This window comes from Anoplopoma fimbria, unplaced genomic scaffold (assembly GCF_027596085.1).
Source record: "Anoplopoma fimbria isolate UVic2021 breed Golden Eagle Sablefish unplaced genomic scaffold, Afim_UVic_2022 Un_contig_8374_pilon_pilon, whole genome shotgun sequence".
Classification (NCBI taxonomy): Eukaryota; Metazoa; Chordata; class Actinopteri; order Perciformes; family Anoplopomatidae; genus Anoplopoma; species Anoplopoma fimbria.
Window position 1 is genome coordinate 2501 of NW_026553152.1, and position 25000 is coordinate 27500.

General features: G+C 43.3%; 2 protein-coding genes and 1 pseudogene across 4 annotated transcripts; all 3 read left to right on the top strand.

Moving 5' to 3' along the window:
* Positions 1 to 538: 538 nt before the first annotated feature.
* On the top strand, positions 539 to 4147 carry LOC129116359 (mitotic checkpoint serine/threonine-protein kinase BUB1 beta-like). 3 transcript variants are annotated; one of them, XM_054627282.1, is made up of 15 exons: positions 539 to 627; positions 722 to 903; positions 995 to 1086; positions 1154 to 1254; positions 1357 to 1451; positions 1534 to 1562; positions 1682 to 1751; positions 1855 to 2076; positions 2153 to 2281; positions 2465 to 2559; positions 2663 to 2812; positions 2953 to 3089; positions 3192 to 3345; positions 3434 to 3549; positions 4000 to 4147. In XM_054627282.1, exons 1-15 carry the CDS (start codon positions 602 to 604, stop codon positions 4115 to 4117), a joined length of 1716 nt encoding a protein of 571 aa, XP_054483257.1. In that variant the 5' UTR covers positions 539 to 601; the 3' UTR covers positions 4118 to 4147. The 3 variants fall into 3 exon arrangements, with proteins under 3 accessions (XP_054483257.1, XP_054483259.1, XP_054483258.1); XM_054627284.1 differs by having other exon boundaries at positions 2174 to 2281; XM_054627283.1 differs by having other exon boundaries at positions 1685 to 1751.
* Positions 4148 to 10838: 6691 nt separating this feature from the next.
* On the top strand, positions 10839 to 19432 carry LOC129116361 (serine/threonine-protein kinase PAK 6-like). The gene is given in 11 exon segments (XM_054627285.1): positions 10839 to 11001; positions 11004 to 11044; positions 14897 to 15257; positions 15318 to 15523; positions 15867 to 15955; positions 16040 to 16343; positions 17024 to 17157; positions 17618 to 17744; positions 18407 to 18532; positions 18622 to 18756; positions 19096 to 19432. Coding segments are annotated over 11 exon segments (1848 nt in total). The 5' UTR covers positions 10839 to 10844; the 3' UTR covers positions 19264 to 19432.
* A 2328-nt stretch (positions 19433 to 21760) lies between these two features.
* The window catches only part of LOC129116360 (myosin-6-like), a 5787-nt pseudogene continuing 2547 nt past the window's right edge, over positions 21761 to 25000 (top strand).

A 25000-nucleotide genomic window follows, 5' to 3' on the forward strand; every position in this document is an offset into this window, starting at 1 on the left:
TAATAATAATAGTAATAATAATAATGATAATATAATAGTAGTAATAGTAATAATAATAATAATGATAATATAATAATAATGATAATATAATAATAATATATAATAATAATAATGATAATATAATAGTAGTAATAGTAATAATTATAATAATAATAATAATAATAATAATAATAACAATAATAATGATGATGATGATGATGAGGACTGGAGTCAGCAGCCTCCATCACTTCACTTTATGCTTTATTTCCTTTAAATGTTTCTTTTTATATTCTCACCTTTCTTTGCTCTATTGATTACATTGTTTTTATCTTTTCTTTTACACCTGAGGATTAGTTTTTATTGAAGTGTTTAACGATGACGTCATTCATGTGTTTACCAGATAGATGATGAATCATCTGCTCTCATTAATATAATTACATGGATTTGTTCTAATGAGCATTCCTAAATCAAAGACGGTATGTCATAAATATTACTGAGTAATCTGAGGAGGTATTTAATTCATGTTTTAATAAAGGACCAATGATTATTGACGTCTGCAGATCTCTCCTGATTATTGACTGAGCGCTGTGTTGTGATTGGTCCATCAGGTCCAGGTGCAGTGATGTCAGAGCAGCAGGTCGTCACACGGTGAGTCTCACAGAGGTTCAGTGTTCATCAACTTAGAAACGTTATGACATTATGAAGACGTTGGCTCCTGAGCGTGTCTCCCTATTGGCTGCAGGTCGGCCAATTGGAGCGAGCCATCGTCACACCTGGACGGAGGGGCGGGGCTTTATGAGCAGGGCGGGGCCAATCAGGTGAGCGCGTACTGTAAAGGGCTGCTGATGAGAGGACGAGAGGAGCTCAGCTTCGAAGAGCTGAGAACCGAAAGACTCAACCTACGCCAACAACAGCAGCTGGACGGTGAGTTCACTGACCTCGGGACACTGAGGCGTTCACTGACCTCGGGACACTGAGGCGTTCACTGACCTCAGGACTTGATTTGTTTGTGTAGAGAAGCTCAGACAGCTGACGGAGGTGAAGGAGCAGCTGAGTGAAGAGCTGGAGTACAAGAAGAGACTTCTACTGCTGAAGAAGAGCCAACAGGTACACTGATACTACTACTACTGATACTACTACTGATACTACTACTGATTCACCTGTGTCTCTGCAGGCGGTTCCTGAAGCTCAGATCAGGGACTCTGCTGGACCTCCAGCTGCCTCCTCCTTCCAGATATATGATGAGTCCCAGTCTGCTGCTGCACGGCCTGCTGGGTAATAAACGCATCGCTGATGACCCAGTGGGAATCAGCTGATTACCTGTTGATTAAATGTTGATAATCAGCTGATTCACAAAATCTTTCTTTCATCAAACAGAAACTCTGAAACGTCTCAAAACGAGCTGGTGGACGACGTCTTCCTCGGTCCTGACGAGAGAGGACTGTGTCTGCGTGTCACCTGTCCACCACCAGGTGAGCCTCTGTAAACCAGCTGAGCCTCTGGTCCACCAGGTGCTCCCTCTCTGATCTGGACTCTGTGTTTGTTTTGTCTCAGGTGGAGTCGTCGTCTCTGAACTCTCTCAGGTTTGTTCAACGGATCAATATTTACCTGAAAGGAGACCAGAACATTGATCAGACCTTTTGAATCTCTGATGTTTCCATGGAAACAGAGTTCATCATCTGTTGTTTAATGAATCTGTCAGCAGACGGACTCTGTGAACCAGAACCAAGGTCTCTCACCTGCTCCTCAACACTTCTCACACACTGCTGCAGGTGAGTTTAACCTTTGACCTTTGCTCACACACTGATCTCAGTCCTCCAGGTTCTGTCTTGTCTTTTGGGCTGCTTAGTGTTGATGTGATCCTGAATGTCTCAGATCATCATGGGGGGGCCGCTGAAGACCTCCAGACTCTGGTGGAGTCCTGCCCGCCCAACGTCTCCCAGAAACCAGCAACTAAAACCAGAGACAAGCTGAGTCCCATACAGGAGACCAGTGTGGAGGCCAACCCTCTGTCAGCCGGAGAATGTAGTCCACTACAGGAGGACCAGGAGAACCTGCAGAACCAGGAGGACCAGGAGAACCAGGCTCTATCACCTGGTAAGTGGTCTTCAGCCCCTCAGACATCTCTGTGGTTCATCACATGGTGATGCTCTGTTTCTTGCTTCTGATCCAGTTGTGGATCCATGTGACCCAGATGTGCGGTGGCGGCTGCTGGACCTCTGTGATGTCACTTCCTCTCCAGACTTGTGCTCAGAGTCCCGCCCACTTCCTGTGGTTGAGGAGCACAGCTGTCTGCAGCTAGGTAGGCCTCAGCTCCGCCCATGACCAGAGGGGGGTGCTTTCATCATGTGTGTTGTGTACTGTGTACTGTGTACTGTGTACTGTGTGTTGTGTGTTGTGTACTGTGTGTTGTGTGTTGTGTGTTGTGTACTGTGTACTGTGTACAGTGTATTGTGTACTGTGTGTTGTGTGTTGTGTCCACCAGGGGGCGACGTGATCCACATCTACTCCAGAGTCCTGGAGGGACCAGGTTTCTCCGTCTTCAAAGGAGCCACAGAGGACGGCTACGTGGTCCTCAAGGTAGGGTCCACATCCTCCAGGTCTAGTCTTCTAATCAGTATGACCCCAGACCAGCAGGGCCCAGGGACCCGTTTCCATGGTGACGGATGTTTACCTGCTGCAGGTGGACGGCTGCTCGGCCCCCTGGGACTTCCATCAGTCTCTGCGTCTGAAGAACTCGTCCACCGCCGCCGGGTTTCCTCTGATCAGCTGTTTCCTGTTCCTGGACGGCTGCATCACCGTGTACACCACGCCGCCGGGTCACATGTTCACTGTGAGTCACTTCCTGTCCACACGGGTCCTCCCAGCTGGCTGGAGTTAGCAATGATGCTAACTGACACTGTGAGGACACACACACCTGTCTAATGTTTAGTGTGTGTGTGTGTGTGTGTGTGTGTGTGTGTGTGTGTGTAGGAGCTCACAGAGTGTGTCCCCAGCGAGGCCTCCGTTGGTTATAAAGCAGTCGCCCTGGTAACGATGGTGTCTCAGCTTCACTCCTGCAGACTGCTGCATGCGGCACTGCAGCCTCACCTCCTCACCTGTTGTCACAGGTAGGTCAGCTCACCTGTTGTCACAGGTAGACTAGCTCACCTGTTGTGAAGGAGAACCTTTATGGATCAGATATGAGGTTGTGGTTCTCGTGGTTCCCTCAGAGGTCTCCTGATCCCTGACTGGGTCTTCCCGGTGGACTGGTCCTCCTCGGTGGACCTGGACCTCCAGCGGGACGTCACGTCGGTCCAGCAGGTCCCCTCAGCTCAGGACTACATCGGTCTGGGTCTCCTGGAGCCGACCGCCCCCCCACAGCTGGTACCACTGCAGCACATCAGTCCACTCTGTTTGGCTCCTTCACTGGGATTGGTCCTCACTGACTCCTCCCCTTTCCTCTACCTGTCAGGTGGACCTGGTGGGACTGGCTGAAACTGTGCACCTCCTGCTGACCAACAGCAAGATGGTCCTGAAGAAAGAGGGCGGAGTCTGGAGGGCAGAGCAGTTCAGTGGAGAGGAACCGTGGTACGGACAGCTAGACCTGGATTATTACACGTGTTAAACTTTGTTTATTTAACGTTTAAAATTAGTTTATTTAACGTTTTAAAATTAGTTAATTTTATGTTTTAAAATTAGTTAATTTTATGTTTTAAAATTAGTTCATTTAACGTTTTAAAATTTGTCAATTTTATGTTTTAAAATGAGTTTATTTTAGGTTTTAAAATTAGTTTATTTCATGTTTTAAAATTAGTTAATTTTACGTTTTTAAAATTAGTTAATTTTACGTTTTTAAAATTAGTTAATTTTACGTTTTTAAAATTAGTTAATTTTACGTTTTAAAAATAGTTTATTTTACGTTTTTTAAATGAGTTTATTTCCCATTAACCTGGTTTATTTTAGTTGTTAAACTGGTTTATTTTAGTTGTTAATCCTGTATTACTTTGGTTATTCTAATAATCCTTTCTCTCTCTGCAGCGACATGTTCTCCAGGATGTGGAGGAGGTTCTTCTGCTCGCTGCTGAACGCCGAAGGTCGCTCGTCGTCGTCCATCCTGTCGGAGCTGAAGGATCAGCTGACGACTCTTTACTGCTGAACCCTATATATATATATATATATATATATATATATATATATATATATATATATATATATATATAACCCTCAGCTGTTCATCTGAATGTTGGTCTTCATGTGTCTTTGTTCTCATGTCTAAATAAATAAATTAAAGATTGTTTTAAAGGATTTTTATCAGTCTCACTGTTTCTCCCTCTGTTATTATAACAGCAGTTATATAAATATACATATATATATATATATATATATATATATGTATATATATATATGTGTGTATATATATATATATATATATATATATATATATATATATATATATATATATATATATATATATATATATATATATTAAGACAAGTGGATGCACATGTGAATTAAAAAATATAAAATTTTAATTTGAAAGTCAAGTTTAAAAGCAGAAAATAATAAAGAAGAGGGAAACATTAGTTTAATTTAACTTCTAACCAGCAGGTGGCGCTCTGTAATGAGCAGGAAGTGTCCTTTAAAGGATCATTCCTACTGTGTCAGAGGATCTTCAGTGGAGGACTGAAGGAGGTGAAATGAATCATGGGAAGTGAGTCAGTGCATGTAGGCTGTGATAGAGTGATCAAAGGATGAAACTTTATTGTTTCACATCATAGAAACGAAATGAAACAATAGTTTATTCCACATGTTAAACCTGTTTATATATCATATATCATAATATATCATATGTGATATGAGGAGTATTTGACCATAACTGGTGATCGTTGTGATCCTAGTCTGTCTGGAGTCAGCTCCTCCTCCGCCTGAGGGGAGAACGAGCTGCAGCCTGCAGAGAGAACCAGAGAGAACCAGACACATGGACCAAAGAGAACCAACATTAGAACGTGTTCTTCAGTCTGACTCTAAATGAACGTTTATGTTTATGATCTAACAGACCTGTTAGAGTGACATCATCAGTCAGAGTTCCTTCACTTTAAGGAGACTCTGAACGACACACCAGACTGTGAAAAAGATCCACATTTTACTTCATTAATATTTCAATAATGAATGTTCATCAACATGAACATCCACTCTGTTTCAGCAGAATCAAACCAAACTACGCTGTCAATAAAGTTTATTTGAATTTGAAGAAAGAAGCAACAAAAACTAAACTCCACCTCCCTCCTTCATACCTGAGACAAGGTGAGACAGGGACGAGCAAGGTGGGGGAGGGAGAGAGAGGGAGAGAATCGAGTGTCTGAGGAGGAGAACAGCAGGAACCGGCCACAACGAACACACCTGGACTCACCTGGACTCTGTTGCCCAGGTGAGTGTGTTAGCCTTTTATTACAAGTAGAGGTAAAACTGTGGCGGTTCTACTGAGCTGATTCTCTGCAGAACCAGACTGTCATGGTTCCACGTAGACCCTCAGTGAGCTGTGAGGAACCATCAAAGAGGTTCTCTGTTTTAAAGAACAGGATGTTACATAAGATAAGATAAGATAGAATAAGATAAGATAAGATAAGATAAGATAATCCTTTATTAGTCCCACAGCGGGGAAATGTACAGGATTACAGCAGCAGAGAGGACAGTGCAAACAAGAGACATAGTAAATAAAAAAACACAAGATCAAAATAAGTATTATAAATAAGCAAATGAGCAATAAAGAACAGTAAAGAACAGTGTGTGTGATTAAGGTTCTCTACAGCACCAGACGGTGGAACCAGAGTAACAGTAAACTGACAAAAACTCTCTGATCCTCATAAAGAGGATCTACGGAGAACCTGAAATAGTTATTTTGCCTCTTTGATATGAAGTCCTGTTGAAGAGCTTCAGTGTGGCAGCAGGGTCACAGGGTTCCACAAAGAACCATAACGGTCTGAATAAATAATGTTCCCCTGTTGAGTTAAAGAAAGGTTTCCTGTTGGTTCAAATGGTTCAAGAGGCTCAAACTACAGAACAAACATGTGTTGTTTACCATGTGGAACCTACAAACTGCCCTAAGGATCCATGTTAGCTGGTGGCTAGCTGTTAGCTGATGCTAGCTGTTAGCTGGTGGCTAGCTGTTAGCTGATGGCTAGCTGTTAGCTGGTGGCTAGCTGTTAGCTGATGGATAACTGTTCACCTATGGTTAGCTGTTAGCTTATGGCTAGCTGTTAGCTGATAGTTAGCTGTTAGCTAATGGCTAGCTGTTAGCTGATGGTTAGCTGTTAGCTGATGGCTAGCTGTTAGCTGATGGCTAGCTGTTAGCTGGTGGCTAGCTGTTAGCTGATGGATAACTGTTCACCTATGGTTAGCTGTTAGCTTATGGCTAGCTGTTAGCTGATAGTTAGCTGTTAGCTAATGGCTAGCTGTTAGCTGATGGCTAGCTGTTAGCTGATGGTTAGCTGTTAGCTGATGGCTAGCTGTTAGCTGATGGCTAGCTGTTAGCTTATGGCTAGCTGTTAGCTTATGGTTAGCTGTTAGCTTATGGCTAGCTGTTAGCTGATGGCTAGCTGTTAGCTTATGGCTAGCTGTTAGCTGATGGCTAGCTGTTAGCTGATGGCTAGCTGTTAGCTTATGGTTAGCTGTTAGCTGATGGCTAGCTGTTAGCTGATGGCTAGCTGTTAGCTTATGGCTAGCTGTTAGCTGATGGCTAGCTGTTAGCTTATGGCTAGCTGTTAGCTGATGGCTAGCTGTTAGCTTATGGCTAGCTGTGACAGCTTGTGGCTGGTAAATATTTAATAATAATATAATTAATAATAATAATATATTTAACAGAAGTGACAGTTATGGTTTCACCTGAACAGGTAACTTTAATAATAATATAATTAATAATAATAATATATTTAACAGAAGTGACAGTTATGGTTTCACCTGAACAGGTAACTCTGTGTGTGTGTGTGTGTGTGTGTGTGTGTGTGTGTGTGTGTGTGTGTGTGTGTGTGTGTGTGTGTGTGTGTGTGTGTGTGTGTGTGTGTGTGTGTGTGTGTGTGTGTGTGTGTGTGTGTGTGTGTGTGTGTGTGTGTGTGTGTGTGTGTGGGGCGGCTGTGGCATAGTGGAGAGCAAGGTAGTTCTCCAATCAGAGGGTCGGTGGTTCGATACCCGGCTTCGGCAGTCGATGTGTCCTTGGGCAAGACACTTAACCCCAAGTTGCTCCTGAAGGCCATCGGTGTGGACTGATGATGAATGTTAGTTAGAGTCTGATGGTGGCACCTTGATGGTAGCCTGTCATCAGTGTGTGAATGGGTGAATGATATGTAACATACTACTGACTGTAAGTCGCTTTGGAGAAAAGCCTCTGCTACATGACTGTAATGTCGTGTGTGTGTGTGTGTGTGTGTGTGTGTGTGTGTGTGTGTGTGTGTGTGTGACTGATCTGAGTAAAGCTTTATCTTTTAACAGTTTAGTTACTACTACAAAGTAAAAGCACCTAAAGCAGACTTTTGTTTTTTAGGCCCTCAACATGGTGACGGCTGAGCCACCAGCTAGCAGCTAGAAGCTAACAGCGCTAACAGAGTTTACCTGAGAGGGAACCAGAGGGAGGGTCATTCCTGTGATGTCATCAGTGTATGTCTGAATGAATCACTGTGAGTCTCACTGAGGAGCTGTCTGGTCATGTAGTGTGTCGGTTTGATTCCTCAGGTATGTCAGTCACACCCTCAGACACACACACACACACACACACACACACACACACACACACACACACACACACACACACGTGTGTGTGTGTGTCTATGTGTGAGTGTCTCAGGGTCACACCTTGGTCCTAAAAGTGTTGTACTTAGCTCCGCCCCCTAATATCACTTCTATAGACAAAAAATAAACAAGATGGCAACGGCCATATACAGGTAGTGTACAGAGTACCTGAACAGGTAGAGAACAGAGTACCTGAACAGGTAGTGAACAGAGTACCTGAACGGGTAGAGAACAGAGTACCTGAACAGGTAGTGAACAGAGTACCTGAACAGGTAGAGAACAGAGTACCTGAACAGGTAGTGAACAGAGTACCTGAACAGGTAGAGAACAGAGTACCTGAACAGGTAGTGAACAGAGTACCTGAACAGGTAGAGAACAGAGTACCTGAACAGAGTACCTGAACAGGTAGTGAACAGAGTACCTGAACAGGTAGAGAACAGAGTACCTGAACAGGTAGTGAACAGAGTACCTGAACAGGTAGAGAACAGAGTACCTGAACAGAGAACAGAGTACCTGAACAGAGTACCTGAACAGGTAGTGAACAGAGTACCTGAACAGGTAGAGAACAGAGTACCTGAACAGGTAGAGAACAGAGTACCTGAACAGAGTACCTGAACAGGTAGAGAACAGAGTACCTGAACAGGTAGAGAACAGAGTACCTGAACAGGTAGAGAACAGAGTACCTGAACAGGTAGAGAACAGAGTACCTGAACAGGTAGAGAACAGAGTACCTGAACAGGTAGTGAACAGAGTACCTGAACAGGTAGAGAACAGAGTACCTGAACAGAGTACCTGAACAGGTAGTGAACAGAGTACCTGAACAGGTAGAGAACAGAGTACCTGAACAGGTAGAGAACAGAGTACCTGAACAGAGTACCTGAACAGGTAGTGAACAGAGTACCTGAACAGGTAGAGAACAGAGTACCTGAACAGGTAGAGAACAGAGTACCTGAACAGGTAAACAGAGTACCTGAACAGGTAAACAGAGTACCTGAACAGGTAGAGAACAGAGTACCTGAACAGAGTACCTGAACAGGTAGTGAACAGAGTACCTGAACAGGTAGAGAACAGAGTACCTGAACAGGTAGAGAACAGAGTACCTGAACAGGTAAACAGAGTACCTGAACAGGTAGAGAACAGAGTACCTGAACAGAGTACCTGAACAGGTAGTGAACAGAGTACCTGAACAGGTAGAGAACAGAGTACCTGAACAGGTAAACAGAGTACCTGAACAGAGTACCTGAACAGGTAGAGAACAGAGTACCTGAACAGGTAGAGAACAGAGTACCTGAACAGGTAGAGAACAGAGTACCTGAACAGGTAAACAGAGTACCTGAACAGGTAGAGAACAGAGTACCTGAACAGGTAGAGAACAGAGTACCTGAACAGGTAGAGAACAGAGTACCTGAACAGGTAGAGAACAGAGTACCTGAACAGGTAGTATTTATAATTTCATAACTAAACTTGAATTGGTTGTCATCAGAATGAATCCAGCAGCTTCTCTTCTTCTTATCAGCTGACTCTCTCTGACCGGATCAGATCCTCAAACATCCTCCACCACTCCCAGAGAACAAACAGAGAGGAAGACGAGACGACTTCGTCTTCCTCTCTGTTTCCAGACCCACCTGATCTGGACCCCCTGAGGAGCAGAGGCTGACTGACAGGTGAGAGGCTGGAGGTCTTAGAGGTCATGAGCGTTTAAAACACAAACCAACCTGTGGAAGAAAAAAACATCAATATGTTAAATATTGAGTTTCTGCTAAATATTCATAAAGAAGGCCAGCGGTGTGCTGGGGTGTGTACTGGTTCTGGTGGAGGTGGTGGGAGACCGGAGGGTGATGGTTAAATATATATAATATATATATATATATATATATATATATATATATATATAGGAGGATAGCTTAGCCACACATCACTAAAAGCTGACAATATATAAGTCTGTGCAATAATAACATTATTCTGTTTAAATAATATTTTATTTTAGTTATTGTGAATTTCTTTTACTTATTTATTATTCTTTCCTGTGTTATTACTTATTTACTTATTTATAATACTTGTTTTGATCTTGTATGTTTTTACTATGTCTCTTGTGTCCTCTCTGCTGCTGTATCCCGCTGTGGTCCTAATAAAGGATTATCTTATCTTATCTTAAATTGAGATCAAATTTAAAAACTGTTCATCAGTCACTGCAGCTGCTATAAAAAACATAGATCATAACATTGTTTATTGTTAATTTATTTATTTACAATCCGTTCTTTAAAGACCTTGATCTCTTCTGCTGCTCATAAATAACCTGTTTAAGTTATCATGAATAAACTTCTTAAAATTAATTTGAACAAGCAGGTGAACCTTTTATCATAAGTCCTCAAATATTCACTCTAAAAAAACAGATGTTGACCTCATTAAATATATATTTCACCAATAAGAACTCATTATCTGAACCGGTGTTTGGGAGTCACTCTGCCCTCTAGTGTTCAACAGTGGTTTTATATATATACATATATTTATTTATAGGGACTCTATGGAGGATGCAAAATGACTCAAGTATCAATAAATAAATGCATGAATAAATGAATAGTTAACTGCTGTATTAATTAAACAGGACATAAATGAAAAAATATTTTTCATTTGTTTATATGTATTTATTAATTCACATTTATTTATTTCTATATTAATACTGTAATTATTTCTACATTAATTTATTTTAAAATGTCTATATACATTTCTTTATTGCTGTATTTATTTATTCTTTATTAAATTATTATTCATTTCTTTATTAAGTTATTTATACATTTATTTATTTCCCTTTTTAATGCTGTATTTATTTATTTATTAATACTTGAGTCTTTTGTTTCTTCTGTATTTGAAGCAGCCGCTGATATTTAAATGAGTGTTGATGATGCAGACAGGTGAGTTCTCACCTGGGCTGTTTGGTTGGTTTATGTGTGATAGGAGGAGGATGTCATGTGACTGTGCTCAGGTAAACACCTGAGCAGGAAGAGAAGCTGTCAGTCCAGCGACACAGTGACAGTGTGTGTGTGTGTTTCTCCATCATGTTCTTCCTGTTGACTCCCTCAGGTCTCACCGTTGCCGTGGCGATGTTCCAGCGCAGGAAGAAGAAGCGGCGGCCGAAGATCTCGGAGCCTCAAGACTTCCAGCATCGCGTCCACACGTCCTTCGATGTCGCCAGCGGACGCTACGTCGGTCTGCCGCCGCAGTGGCAGAGCGTCATCGACACGCTGAGGAGGCCACGCCCCTGGTGGACCCGTCCAGGATCACTGAGGTCCAACTCCGGAAGGTGAGAGGATAATAACACCATTATTATGAATAATACACCTGATACACAGTGACATCACTACCAATCAGTCTGATCGGTCAATAACACGATCGATCATTGATTGATTTCATCTTAGGCTCATAAACACGTAACAGTATTTATGTCAAATAACTTTTAGCTGCAGAAAGACTCCGTTAGCTAACAGGACACCACAAAAAACAGCAGCTAGTAGCAGCCCTACGGTGGTGTAGTGGTTAGCACTGTGGCCTCACAGCAAGAGGGGCCCGGGTTCAATTCCCGGGCTGGACAACCTTCTGTGTGGAGTTTGCATGTTCTCCCCGTGTCAGTGTGGGTTCTCTCCGGGTTCTCCGGCTTCCTCCCACAGTCCAAAGACATGCAGCTTAGGTTCATTGAAGACTCTAAATTGCCCGTAGGTGTGAATGTGAGTGTGAATGGTTGTTTGTCTCTATATGTCAGCCCTGTGACAGACTGGAGACCTGTCCAGGTGAACCCTGTCCAGGTGAACCCTCCAGGTGAACCCCAGGTGAACCCCGTCCAGGTGAACCCTGTCCAGGTGAACCCCGTCCAGGTGAACCCCGTCCGAACCCTGTCCAGGTGAACCCTGTCCAGGTGAGACCTGCCTTCGCTCCAGCACCCTGCGACCCTTAACTGGATAAGCGGTTACGGAAGATGGATGGATGGATAGTAGCAGCCCTAATGCTAGCAGCCCTAATGCTAGCAGCCCTAATGCTAGCAGCCCTAGCAGCCCTAATGCTAACTCAACTCACCACACTTCACAAAAAATTTAATGAAGTAATGTTAGCGTAAAGAGAAACGTTAGCATACAGAATAAATATGACTATCAGTACATATCAATAAATATCAGTAATTATCAATAAATATCAGTAATTATCAATAAATATCAGTAATTATCAATAAATATCAGTACATATCAATATCAATAAATATCAGTACATATCAATAAATATCAGTAAATATCAGTAATTATCAATAAATATCAGTACATATCAGTACATATCAATAAATATCATGAAATATCATGAAATATCAGTACATATCAATGAATATCAGTAATTATCAATAAATATCAGTACATATCAATAAATATCAGTACATATCAGTACATATCAATGAATATCAGTAATTATCAATAAATATCAGTACATATCAATAAATATCAGTACATATCAGTACATATCAATGAATATCAGTAATTATCAATAAATATCAGTACATATCAATAAATATCAGGAAATATCAGGAAATATCAGGAAATATCAGTACATATCAGTAATTATCAATAAAATAAATATCAGTAGATATCAATAAATATCAGTACATATCAGACTGTTTGAGCTCACCATTAAGCCTCTATGACAAAGAGACAAACTGTAAAATTAGACATTTTATATTTCTTATTAAAACCTGTTAAAATCTTAAAATCCCTCAGAAATGAAACAATGTTCTCATATTATAAATCAATAAATACTGAGATCTGCTCTCAGCGTTCCACAGAGGTTCTGTTTCTGGGTCACCAGGAAACAATAGAAGAACTTATTAAAGGTCATTAGAGCAGTAATCACCTCAGAGAGCTGCATTCCTCTGGCACACCACTGCTGCAGCTTTTATTTTGTCGGGGAGAGGACAGCTTCCTCCTGATTGGACTGCAGAGTGTGACCTCACCAGAGGTCAACAAGGCTGCTCTGCTATTGGTTGTTAACCATGAAGAGAATAAACTCTTTGGCCGTTTCTCAATCAGTGAACTTCTCTGTACTTGTGTCCTCCTGAACTTGTGAAACGTCATCTAGCGGCCCAGGTTCTGTTCAATACACAAGTTCATCCAGACAAGTACGGTCCAGATACCCGGATGTGTCCTCGCTCCGCCCGTTATATCGAGGATGCATCGGAGGAGACTTGTGTGGACTTTGGACAGCCAAGTATCCCAGAATGCATTTCACCAGCAAACAAGAGCCGACAGTGGCGGAGACGGCTCACATCTGTCAGTTATAACTGTCTAAATACTGCTGCTGTTGTGTAACGGAATTTAGTTTTAACATTTTTTTAAGCGAGAATGTAGTTAAGACTTAAAATATGAGGTCAATTTATCCAGATAGAGCCTGTTTGAAAAAAGCGCCGACGTTTGTCGGAGATATGAGAGGACCAGAGAGGAGATATATATATAGATATCTATATATCTATATATATATAGATATGAGAGGACCAGAGAGGAGATATATATATAGATATAGATATAGATATCTATATATATATATATATAGATATATAGATATCTATATATATATATCTATATATATATATATAGATATATAGATATGAGAGGTCCAGAGAGGAGACCGGGCGGTCTATATCTATATCTATATCTATATATATAGATATAGATAGATATATATATAGAGATATGAGAGGACCAGAGAGGAGACCGGGCGGTGGTGCTCATGCAGCCCGCTGACAGCAGTCTGATCTCGGCTAGGCCTCTCCAGATGTGCCGCTGGCTCCGGTGTCTCTGTGGTTGTGGTTGTAGATGTAACACAAAATATATACATATATATATATATATATACATATACATATTAATATTTTAATATTTTCTAAATGAAAACGAAAAAAGGCAGGGTTGTGTTTTATATCATATTTCGTTTTATTGTCAATATATATGATGAAGATAACCGGAGTAGGCGGACCGACGAGCTGAGTTGGTGACGTCGTGACGTTGGTGACGTCATCAAGTTCGCTGCTGTTCCAATTGCAAAATGACGTAATGACGTAATGACGTACTGCGTCCTCCCGTCCTCGGGAGTTTGTACTCCCGAGTCGAACTATCCAAGTATGAACTTGCAAGTTTGCAAGTCCATACTTGACCATACTTGGTATTGAGAAACGGCCTTTGTCTCCATCTGCTGCTGAAATAAAAAAATCACAGCTTTTATTTTGGAGAAGGAAGGGTCTGACCTCTGACCTCTGACATGTTTAACAGACTAACTATCACACTGTTTAGTCTCTCAGACACTGGTTTATAGGTCCAAACACATAGTATGTCAAATACTTCTGAAGTACCAGGATGTTCTACTACATCCTGGTACCTTCACTGGTTCTGCTGACGGTGCGTTCACTGGTTCACTGTAAATGTCATGTTTGTGTAATCTGATGTTTCCATGCAGGTCGAGTCATGTGACCTGATAACAGACCACATGATCATCATCAGAGCTTCAGCTTTCACACTAAATAAATATGAATATAATCAAGTGTTCATATATTTATATATTTATATTTTTACGTATTTATATATTTTTATATTCATATGTAATATTTATATATTTTTATATTCATATATAATATTTTTATATTTTTATATTCATATATAATATTTATATATTTTTATATTCATATATATATTTATATTTTTATATTCATATAAATATTTTTATATTCATATATAATATTTTTATATTCATATATAATATTTTTATATTCATATATAATATTTTTATGTATATATTCATATATAATATTTTTATATTCATATATAATATTTATATATTTTTATATTCATATATAATATTTTTATATTCATATATAATATTTATATATTTTTATATTCATATATAATATTTTTATAATCATATATAATATTTATATACAACCAGAGGAGTCGTCCCCTGATGGACAGCAGAGAGAATGCAGACTTCTCTTTAAAGAACCGGAGGTTTGATTCCTGATCTGAACGTGTTAACGATGACCTCACCTCTCTGATCCTTCATGTATTGATCTACAGAGTATAAGTATATGAATGATGTATAAGTACCTCACAGAGTACTTGTTGTCTGTCTGCAGACGATCGTCCGTGGTAGTTTCATCGGTCATGGAGACTACATCTCCCAGGTGATCTCTGAGATGAGCCGTCTGTCCGTCACCGGCTCCAACTCTCTGCGCCGCAGCAGTCCGTCAGCACGGAAACGAGCACGCTCACTGGGCCGACTGGGAGAACTGGTGGACGAGGAGTCATACCAGTACCAGCAGCTCGATCGCCACGGCGACGAGGTCGACAGGAAGACGGGCGGGAACTCCACCTACTGGCAGGACCGAATCCGACAGGTACGCAGCGAGAATGGTCTGCAGAGAGCCAAGTCCACCTGTGAGGTGAGGGCTCCGGCTGAGGCCACGCCCCCCACACCTGGGACGCTGCAGAGGACAGGTGTGACCCCGCAGAGGACAGGTGTGACCCCGCAGAGGACAGGGGTCGGGGAGTCAGCAGGTGTGGCGGGTTTGAGCGGTGGACAGTACGCCCGCAGTGAGGGGGTGGGGCTAAGACAGAGGCCAGCTTCCTGTTACAACCACCTGCAGACTGTGGAGACCAGCAGAGCTCACCTGAGACTGAGACCAGACGTCAGTCACCTGCCTGACCTGCTGTCCTCCTCCAGAGAAACTCCCAGAAGGCCTCACTCCACCTACGACCTCAAGGTGAGAAATGATGTCATCTAAAGGAGACGTTCTGTACATTTTAATTTGAAACTTTAAAAGTTATAAATAAAGTTTTCTGAGGTGGAAGTTTGTGTATCGATAGAAGCAGAATGACGAAACAAACTACAAACAGCTGGTTAGCTTAGCTTAGCATAAAAAACTGAAACATATTATATTGTCCGAACAGTGAATATCAACTACAAACAGCTGGTTAGCTTAGCTTGGCATAAAGACTGGAAACAGATTCTATTGTCTGAAAGCTGAATATCAAGCTACAAACAGCTGGTTGGCTTAGCTTAGCATAGAAACAGGAAACACTCGTCACATAAAGGACGGACTAAAGGTCTCTGTTCTCCTCCCCAGTTATCCTCCCCCTCTTGCTGCCCCCCCCAACAGCACCAGCAGTCCCATCATCACGGGTCGACCTCAGCGCTTGCTCCGCCCCTCTCCCTCCTTGCTCCGCCCCTCTCCCTCCTTCCTCCGCCCATCACCCTCCTCGCTCCGCCCATCACCCTCCTCGCTCCGCCCCTCCTCCAGCTTCAACATCAGTCCACCTAAAACACTGCCCCCCCATAGCCAGCCCCGCCCCTCCCCCCCAGCACCTGATGGGGTGAATGTGACCCATGAGCAGTTCAAGGCGGCGCTGCAGATGGTGGTGGACCCAGGGGACCCGAGGAACACTCTGGAGAACTTTGTGAAGATCGGTGAAGGTTCTACAGGTGTGGTCTGCATCGCCAGAGAGAGAGCGAGCGGCAGACAGGTAGCAGTGAAGATGATGGACGTCAGGAAGCAGCAACGCAGGGAGCTGCTCTTCAACGAGGTACCAATACGTAGAGTAGAGTAAAGTAGAGTAGGGTAGAGTAGGGTAGGGTAGGGTAGAGTAGAGTAGGGTAGGGTAGGGTAGAGTAAAGTAGGGTAGGGTAGGGTAGAGTAGAGTAGAGTAGGGTAGGGTAGAGTAGGGTAGAGTAGAGTAGGATAGGGTAGAGTAGAGTAGAGTAGAGTAGGGTAGGGTAGGTAGGGTAGAGTAGGGTAGGGTAGAGTAGGGTAGAGTAGAGTAGGGTAGAGTAGTAGAGTAGAGTAGAGTAGTAGTAGAGTAGGGTAGAGTAGGGTAGAGTAGAGTAGGGTAGTAGGGTAGAGTAGGAGTAGAGTAGTAGTAGAGGGTAGAGTAGGGTAGTAGAGTAGGGTAGAGTAGTAGAGTAGGGTAGAGTAGGGTAGGTAGAGTAGAGTAGAGTAGGGTAGGGTAGAGTAGAGTAGGGAGTAGAGTAGGGTAGGGTAGAGTAGGGTAGAGTAGAGTAGAGTAGGGTAGTAGTAGAGTAGGGTAGGGTAGAGTAGTAGGGTAGAGTAGAGTAGGGTAGGGTAAAGAAAAGTAAAATATAAATAGAATTAAATAAATTCAATTCACGTTATTGAAATATATAGACTTCATTAATAGAAAATAAAATAAAGTAAAGTGAAGGTAAAGATGTAATAGAACGATAAGTGAAGGTTCCGTGTTCTCAGGTGGTGATCATGAGGGACTACCGGCACCATAACGTGGTGCAGATGTTCAGCAGCGCTCTGGTGGAGGAGGAACTCTGGGTAATCATGGAGTACCTGCAGGGTGGTGCTCTCACAAACATCGTCAGTGAAACCAGGTGAGCATGTTGATGTACTTATACTGCAGTGGAGGAAGGATTCAGAGTACATGGAGTACATGGACTAAAGTACTAAAGTACAAGAACATGGACTGCGCTTACCTAAAGTACATGGACTGTGTAACTGAATGGACTGTACACAGACTTTGATGTGTACTAAAGTACAAGAACATGGACCGTGTTCTAAAGTACACTTACTGTGTACTAAAGTACATGGACTGCGTACTTAACTGAATGGACTGTGTCCTAAAGTACTTTGATGTGTACTACAGTACTCTGTGGTGTAATACAGTACTCTGATGTGTCCTACAGTACTCTGATGTGTACTCTGTCGTGTCCTACAGTACTCTGATGTGTACTCTGTCGTGTACTACAGTACTCTGTGGTGTACTCTGTGGTGTACTACAGTACTCTGTGGTGTACTCTGTCGTGTACTACAGTACTCTGTGTTTTCCTCCAGGCTGAACGAGGAGCAGACAGCCACCGTGTGTGAAAGCGTTCTTCAGGCTCTGACTTATCTTCACTCTCAGGGAGTCGTTCACCGAGACATCAAGAGTGACTCCATACTGCTGAGTGTGGACGGGAAGGTAAGACAAGCAGGCAGACAAGCAGACAGACAGACAGACAGACAGAGAGACAGACAGAGAGAGGAACAGACAGACAGTTTATATATATATATATACACATCATTCACAGCTTGTTTGGGTAGCTTAGCATGTAGCTTAGCATGGGGCAGCTGTGGCACATGAGGAAGAGCACTCGTCCCGAAACCACAAGGTTGGTGGTTCAAATCCCTCTACAGTCAACATGCCGAGGTGTCCTTGAGCTCCCCGGGCGCTTCTTAGCAGCCCACTGCTCCTCCAGGATGGTTAAATGCAGAGAATTGTAATTTCCCCATTGTGGGACTAATAAAGGATTGGTTATTGTTATTATGTAGCTTAGCATGTAGCTTAGCATGTAGCTAGCCCCAGTACAACTCACAGATGACCACTGAGTCCAGAAACAGACTCACCAACCAGCTGAAAGTGACAGGAAGTGATTAACTGCAAAAACAACAAAGACAACACCTGAATCTTCTTCTTCTTCTTCTTCTTCTTCTTCTTCTTCTTCTTCTTCTTCTTCTTCTTCTTCTTCCTCCTCTACTTTATTCCTCTTCCTCTTCTTCCTCTTCTTCTTCTTCTTTATTCCTCTTCTTCTTCTTCTTCCTCTTCTTCCTCTTCTTCTTCTTCTCCTTCTTCCTCTTCTGCAGGTAAAACTGTCAGACTTTGGTTTCTGCGCTCAGATCAGCAGAGACGTCCCGAGGAGGAGTTCTCTGGTGGGGACTCCGTACTGGATGGCTCCTGAAGTGATCTCTAAAACCCCGTACGGTACCGAGGTACAGGTACCCTCTGAAGACCCCACATGAGAACCTGGTCCAGTATCTGTGTGGACAGGTGAACTCTGACAGCTTCCTGTGTCCCTCAGGTGGACATCTGGTCTCTGGGCATCATGGTGGTGGAGATGGTGGACGGAGAGCCGCCATATTTCAGCGACACGCCCATCACCGCGATGAAGAAGCTGAGAGACGAAGAACCGCCGAGCGTGAAGAATCTCCACAGGGTCAGACACACACACACACACACGCATACACATCTTCACTACAAAGGGAGGACACAAGGACAGAACATGCGTTGTGAGGACCAGCCTCTCTGATAGAGGGATCAATATAAATGTCACAATAAATGAGTAGAGACTAAATCATAATCCATCACAATAAAGTAATTAAACTTTTAAACATAAACTAGTCATAAAAACATGCATTATGGGGACCAGCTAACGAGACGCTTTCACGTCGTTAACATTTAGTGAACGTTGGTTCAGGAGCAGAGATGCTAAGTGGCTAACCAGTGAGCAGGTGGTTGTGGGCGGTTGTTGATGATGTCACTCTCTGTGTCTCAGGTGTCTCCGGTGTTGAAAGACTTCCTGGGCTGCATGCTGACCCGTGACACGCAGCAGCGCTCGACCGCCGCCGACCTGCTGGAACACCTGTTCCTCCTGCAGGCCGGACCACCACACTGCCTGGTGCCCCTGGTGGAGCAGCACCGCAAACGCATGTCACTCTGCTGAGCCCGAGGCACACCTGAGACACACACCTGAGACACACCTCTGAGACACACACCTGAGACACATGTGGGACTCACCTGAGAACACCTGAGACACATGTGGGACTCACCTGAGAACACCTGAGACACATGTGGGACTCACCTGAGAACACCTGAGACACATGTGGGACTCACCTGAGAACACCTGAGACACATGTGGGACTCTCACCTGAGACACATGTGGGACTCACCTGAGACACATGTGGGACTCACCTGAGACACATGTGGGACTCACCTGAGACACCAGTCCAGTTCAGTCCAGTTCAGTCCAGTTCCGTTGGTTTGTGAGGAACAGGAAGCAGAACCCTGGAGAGTTTCATTAAAGGAGATTTATCTTAAAGACCAAACGGAGGCCAGCAGGTCCTCCTTTGTATCCAATCAGGTCCAACATGTACCTGGTTCTATTCAGCCCACCTACTCCTGGATCAACACACCTCCTTCAACACATTGTGGTCCCAAAGAGTTTAGGAAACCCGGACGGGTTTTGGATCACTTACTACACATCAGCTGTTTCTTCTCCTCTGTACGTTTCTTTATTTTCCACCTTTCTGCTACAGTTATTAAGACAAAGAACTACAAGAGAACGTCTTTTCTGACCTTTGACCCTTTAAGACCTTAAAATGTGTTTTTGTCCTGAAACAGACTCATTTTCCCAGAATGCTCTTGTGTTGACGTTAAATTATGAAAATAAAGTTCTTTGCACACGTTTCTTTCATAAAATACAAACATTAATAAAACTGATGATATTTGTTATCAAGTTTATTTTACTGTTTACTTTGTAGAGGGAATGACCTTTGACCTTCAGAGACCAAGTGTGTCTCTAATGAACAAACTCCACCCATCTGGCACATACAGTGATGTAAAACAAACACGCACGCACACACACACACGCACACACACACACACATCATCTGCTGCTATTTGAACGACTGTGTGAACAGAAACTTCGTCTTCATCACTTTTAACACTTTAAACAAATAAAATCTGCTGGTTTCAAACAAAAGAAGAAGAATTAACAGCATTTACAATAAAACATTTATCTTTGCAATGTAAAATAATAACCAAAATAAATAATAATTCAAATAAAGATTTTGTTTTTTAGATAAATCTGTTTAAATATGTGAAACCTAAGATTTCACATATTTCATCAACATGAAGCGTTTAAAAAAACTTGATCAAATAAAACAAAGATTAACGATACTATAAATTAATAAATCATATAATATGAAGTTCAAACAGTTTTCATGGGATTCTCTTTAATAAATTTACAAAAGATTTTATGATCAGAGTGAATCAACCAGATCCGACTGTAAAAATCTAAAACAAATAATTCTGATATAATAACTCATAGTTTTTAATCATTTCCTAGAAATTAACTAAGCTGTGAACTCTTTCTGGAAGGTTTCCTTTAGTTCTCTGTTTCCACATCTTACCTCTAAAGAATATTTATTTACAGTGGAGAACATCAGAAATGTGACAAACATGGAGGTCTGGTTCATGAAGATTAAAACTCTCTGGTTTCTATTTGTGTCCGATGAGTTCAGACTTCAGAGATAAAGAGACACAAACACTTCAGTCAGAACCACTGAAGAGGTTCCACATGTGGGATGTTTGGAGCCTTTTAGAGATCTGCTGTTAAATTAAATTAAATTAAATTAAATTAATGAAATGAAATTACTGTGTGATACTAATATAGACAAATATTGGTCTGCTCATCATTACAGTCGGAGGTTAATTAATGTTGGATGTTGTAGTTAAAGACAGAAACGGAAACAAGGAAACTTCAGCACAATAACTAACTTTTAAAATAAAGTTTTGTGAGTTTTTAATGTTGAAGAAACCGCTGGAATGATTTTCTTTACAGATTTAAATATGCATTGATCAAAATGATCAGAAATATATCATAAGCTGACAACCAAAGAGCTTCCTGATAATATTTGTCAAACTGTCAAAAAATAAGATTTGAATAAAGAATAAAATCATTAAGTTCTTCTTAGATCAACCACTCGTTACTTCCATTTTCCTTTATTTCAATGATTAATAAATCTTTTCTGGATCTACTTTCTCAGCCAAACAGAACCAGATATGAAGGATTGTTTAAATATAAGCAGTGACCAATAAAGTAAAATTGAAATGGGCCTCAAACAGCAGTAGATTAATGATACCACTGCAGAGTAAACTGAAGATGAGCTGCAGTAGAAGTCTAAATGGAGAGGTGTCCGGAGTCTCTATCAGCGACCAGATAAGAAAAGAATCCGTCCTTTTCCTAAAATGGACTCTAACAGCCAAAGGTCCTGACTCTGCCCTCATGGGTTCCTCTCTTCATTCTCTCAGCAGTTATTTCCTAATTTGGTGCTCAGGGCGTCTTTATAAAGGTCCGCTCTGCATCAGAGACACAAACACTTCTTCCTTCTTCTTGGATCGACCTCTCTTCTGACGGCCGTGAACCTCGCCGCTGCACCATGGGTGACGCTCTGATGGCCGAGTTCGGGAAGGCGGCTCCTTTCTTGAGGAAGTCAGACAAGGAGCGCCTGGAAGCCCAGACCAGAGCGTTCGACATCAAGACAGAGTGCTTCGTGGTGGACGATAAAGTGGAATATATGAAGGGACAGATCCAGAGCAAAGACGGAGGAATGGTGACGGTGAAGAAGGAGGATGGAACAACGGTAACCGCGAAGGAGCTTGCGTCCACCCCAGAACCCGCCAAAGTTTGATAAGATTGAAGATATGGCGATGTTCACGTTCCTCCATGAGCCCGCCGTGCTGTTTAACCTCAAGAGCGCTACGCCGCCTGGATGATCTACACCTACTCTGGGCTCTTCTGCGTCACCGTCAACCCCTACAAGTGGCTTCCTGTCTACGATTCAGAGGTGGTGTCAGCTTACAGGGGAAGAAGAGGACCGAGGCTCCTCCTCACATCTTCTCCATCTCTGATAACGCCTACCAGTACATGCTGACTGACCGGGAGAACCAGTCCGTCCTCATCACCGGAGAATCCGGAGCCGGGAAGACTGTGAACACCAAGAGGGTCATCCAGTACTTTGCCAGCATCGCGGCAGTCAGCGGAGCCAAAGAGACCCTAGCAAGGGGACCCTGGAGGACCAGATCATCCAGGCCAACCCCGCGCTGGAGGCTTTCGGCAATGCCAAAACGCTGAGAAACGACAACTCGTCTCGCTTTGGAAAATTCATCCGAATTCACTTCGGTACGAGCGGGAAGCTGTCGTCTGCTGACGTCGAGACGTACCTGCTGGAGAAGTCACGGTGCACCTTCCAGCTCAAGGCTGAGAGGAACTACCACATCTTCTACCAGATCCTGTCCAATCAGAAGCCAGAGCTGCTGGACATGCTGCTGATCACCAACAACCCCTACGACTACTCCTACATCTCCCAAGGAGAGGTGACGGTCGCCTCCATCAATGACTCGGATGAGCTGCTGGCCACCGACAGCGCCTTCGATGTGCTCGGCTTCACCCCAGAGGAGAAGATGGGCATCTATAAAATGACAGGAGCCATCATGCACTATGGCAACATGAGGTTCAAACAGAAGCAGCGTGAGGAGCAGGCGGAGCCGGACGGGACGGAGGCTGCTGATAAATCGGCTTACCTGATGGGGCTGAACTCTGCCGACCTCATCAAGGGGCTGTGTCATCCCAGAGTCAAGGTCGGAAATGAATATGTCACCAAAGGCCAAAGTGTGGACCAAGTCTACTACTCCCTCGGGGCTCTGGCTAAGTCAGTGTATGAAAAGATGTTCAACTGGATGGTGGTGAGGATCAACCACTCCCTGGACACAAAACAGCACCGTCAGTACTTCATAGGAGTTCTGGATATCGCTGGATTCGAGATCTTTGATTACAACACTTTTGAGCAGCTGTGCATCAACTACACCAACGAGAAACTGCAACAGTTTTTCAACCATCACATGTTCGTTCTGGAACAAGAAGAGTACAAGAAAGAAGGCATTGATTGGGAGTTCATTGACTTTGGGATGGACTTACAAGCTTGTATTGACCTCATTGAGAAGCCGCTGGGCATCCTGTCCATTCTGGAGGAGGAATGCATGTTTCCCAAAGCCAGTGACCAGACCTTCAAGTCCAAGCTCTATGACAATCACCTGGGAAAGAACAAGATGTTTGAGAAGCCGAGGGCTGCAAAGGGGAAAGCAGAGGCTCATTTTGCCCTGGTTCACTATGCCGGCACGGTGGACTACAACATCAGCAACTGGTTGGTCAAAAATAAAGACCCCCTGAATGAAACTGTGATTGGTCTTTACCAGAAATCATCTGTGAAGCTGCTCAGTCTGCTGTTTTCAAGCTTTTCAGGAACTGATGGCGGGGACAAAGCAAGCGGCAAAGGAGCCAAGAAGAAAGGTTCCTCGTTCCAGACTGTGTCGGCACTTCACAGGGAAAACCTGAACAAGCTGATGAACAACCTGAAAACCACACATCCCCACTTCGTCCGCTGTCTGATTCCTAATGAGAAGAAAACTCCAGGGGCCATGGATAACTGCCTGGTGATGCACCAGCTGCGCTGTAACGGTGTCCTGGAAGGCATCAGGATCTGCAGGAAGGGTTTCCCAAACAGGGTGCTCTATGGCGACTTCAAACAACGGTACAGGATTCTGAATGCCTCCGCCATCCCTGAAGGCCAGTTCATTGACTGCAAAGAGTGCAGAGAAGCTGCTGGGATCACTGGACATCGACCACACTCAGTACCGGTTTGGTCACACCAAGGTCTTCTTCAAAGCCGGTCTGTTGGGGACACTGGAGGAGATGCGTGATGAGCAACTCTCTCGAATCATCACCCGGATCCAGGCTAATGCCCGGGCAATCCTTATGAGGGAAGAGTTTTCAAAGCTAGTGGAACGCAGAGATGCCCTGACGGTCATCCAGTGGAACCTTCGCTCTTTTCTGGGTGTAAAAAACTGGCCCTGGATGAAGCTCTTCTTCAAGATCAAACCACTGCTGAAGAGCGCCGAGTCTGAGAAGGAGATGGCCAACATGAAGGACGAGTTCAACAAGCTGAAAGAAGCTCTGGAGAAATCAGAAACAAGACGGAAAGAACTAGAGGAGAAAATCGTGACTCTTCTCCAAGAGAAGAACGATCTGACTCTTCACATTCAATCTGAACAGGATACACTGACAGACGCCGAAGAACGCTGTGAACAGCTTATAAAGAGCAAGATTCAGCTGGAGGCCAAGCAGAAAGAGATGACAGAGAGACTGGAAGATGAGGAGGAGATGAATGCTGATCTCACAGCTAAGAAACGGAAGCTTGAGGACGAATGCTCAGAGTTGAAGAAAGATATAGATGATCTGGAGCTGACTTTGGCAAAGGTCGAGAAAGAGAAACACGCCACAGAGAACAAGGTGAAAAACCTGACGGAGGAGATGGCTTCCCAGGACGAAAACATCATGAAGCTCACCAAAGAGAAGAAGGCACTACAGGAGGCTCACCAGCAGACACTGGATGACCTTCAGAGTGAAGAAGACAAAGCCAATAGCTTAACCAAAGCCAAAGTTAAGTTGGAGCAACAGGTGGATGATCTGGAGGGCTCGTTGGAGCAGGAGAAGAAACTCAGGATGGACCTCGAGCGCTCAAAGAGGAAGTTCGAAGGAGACCTGAAACTGACTCAGGAGAGTTTGATGGACGTAGAAAACGATAAGCAACAGCTGGAGGAGAAACTCAAAAAAAAGATTT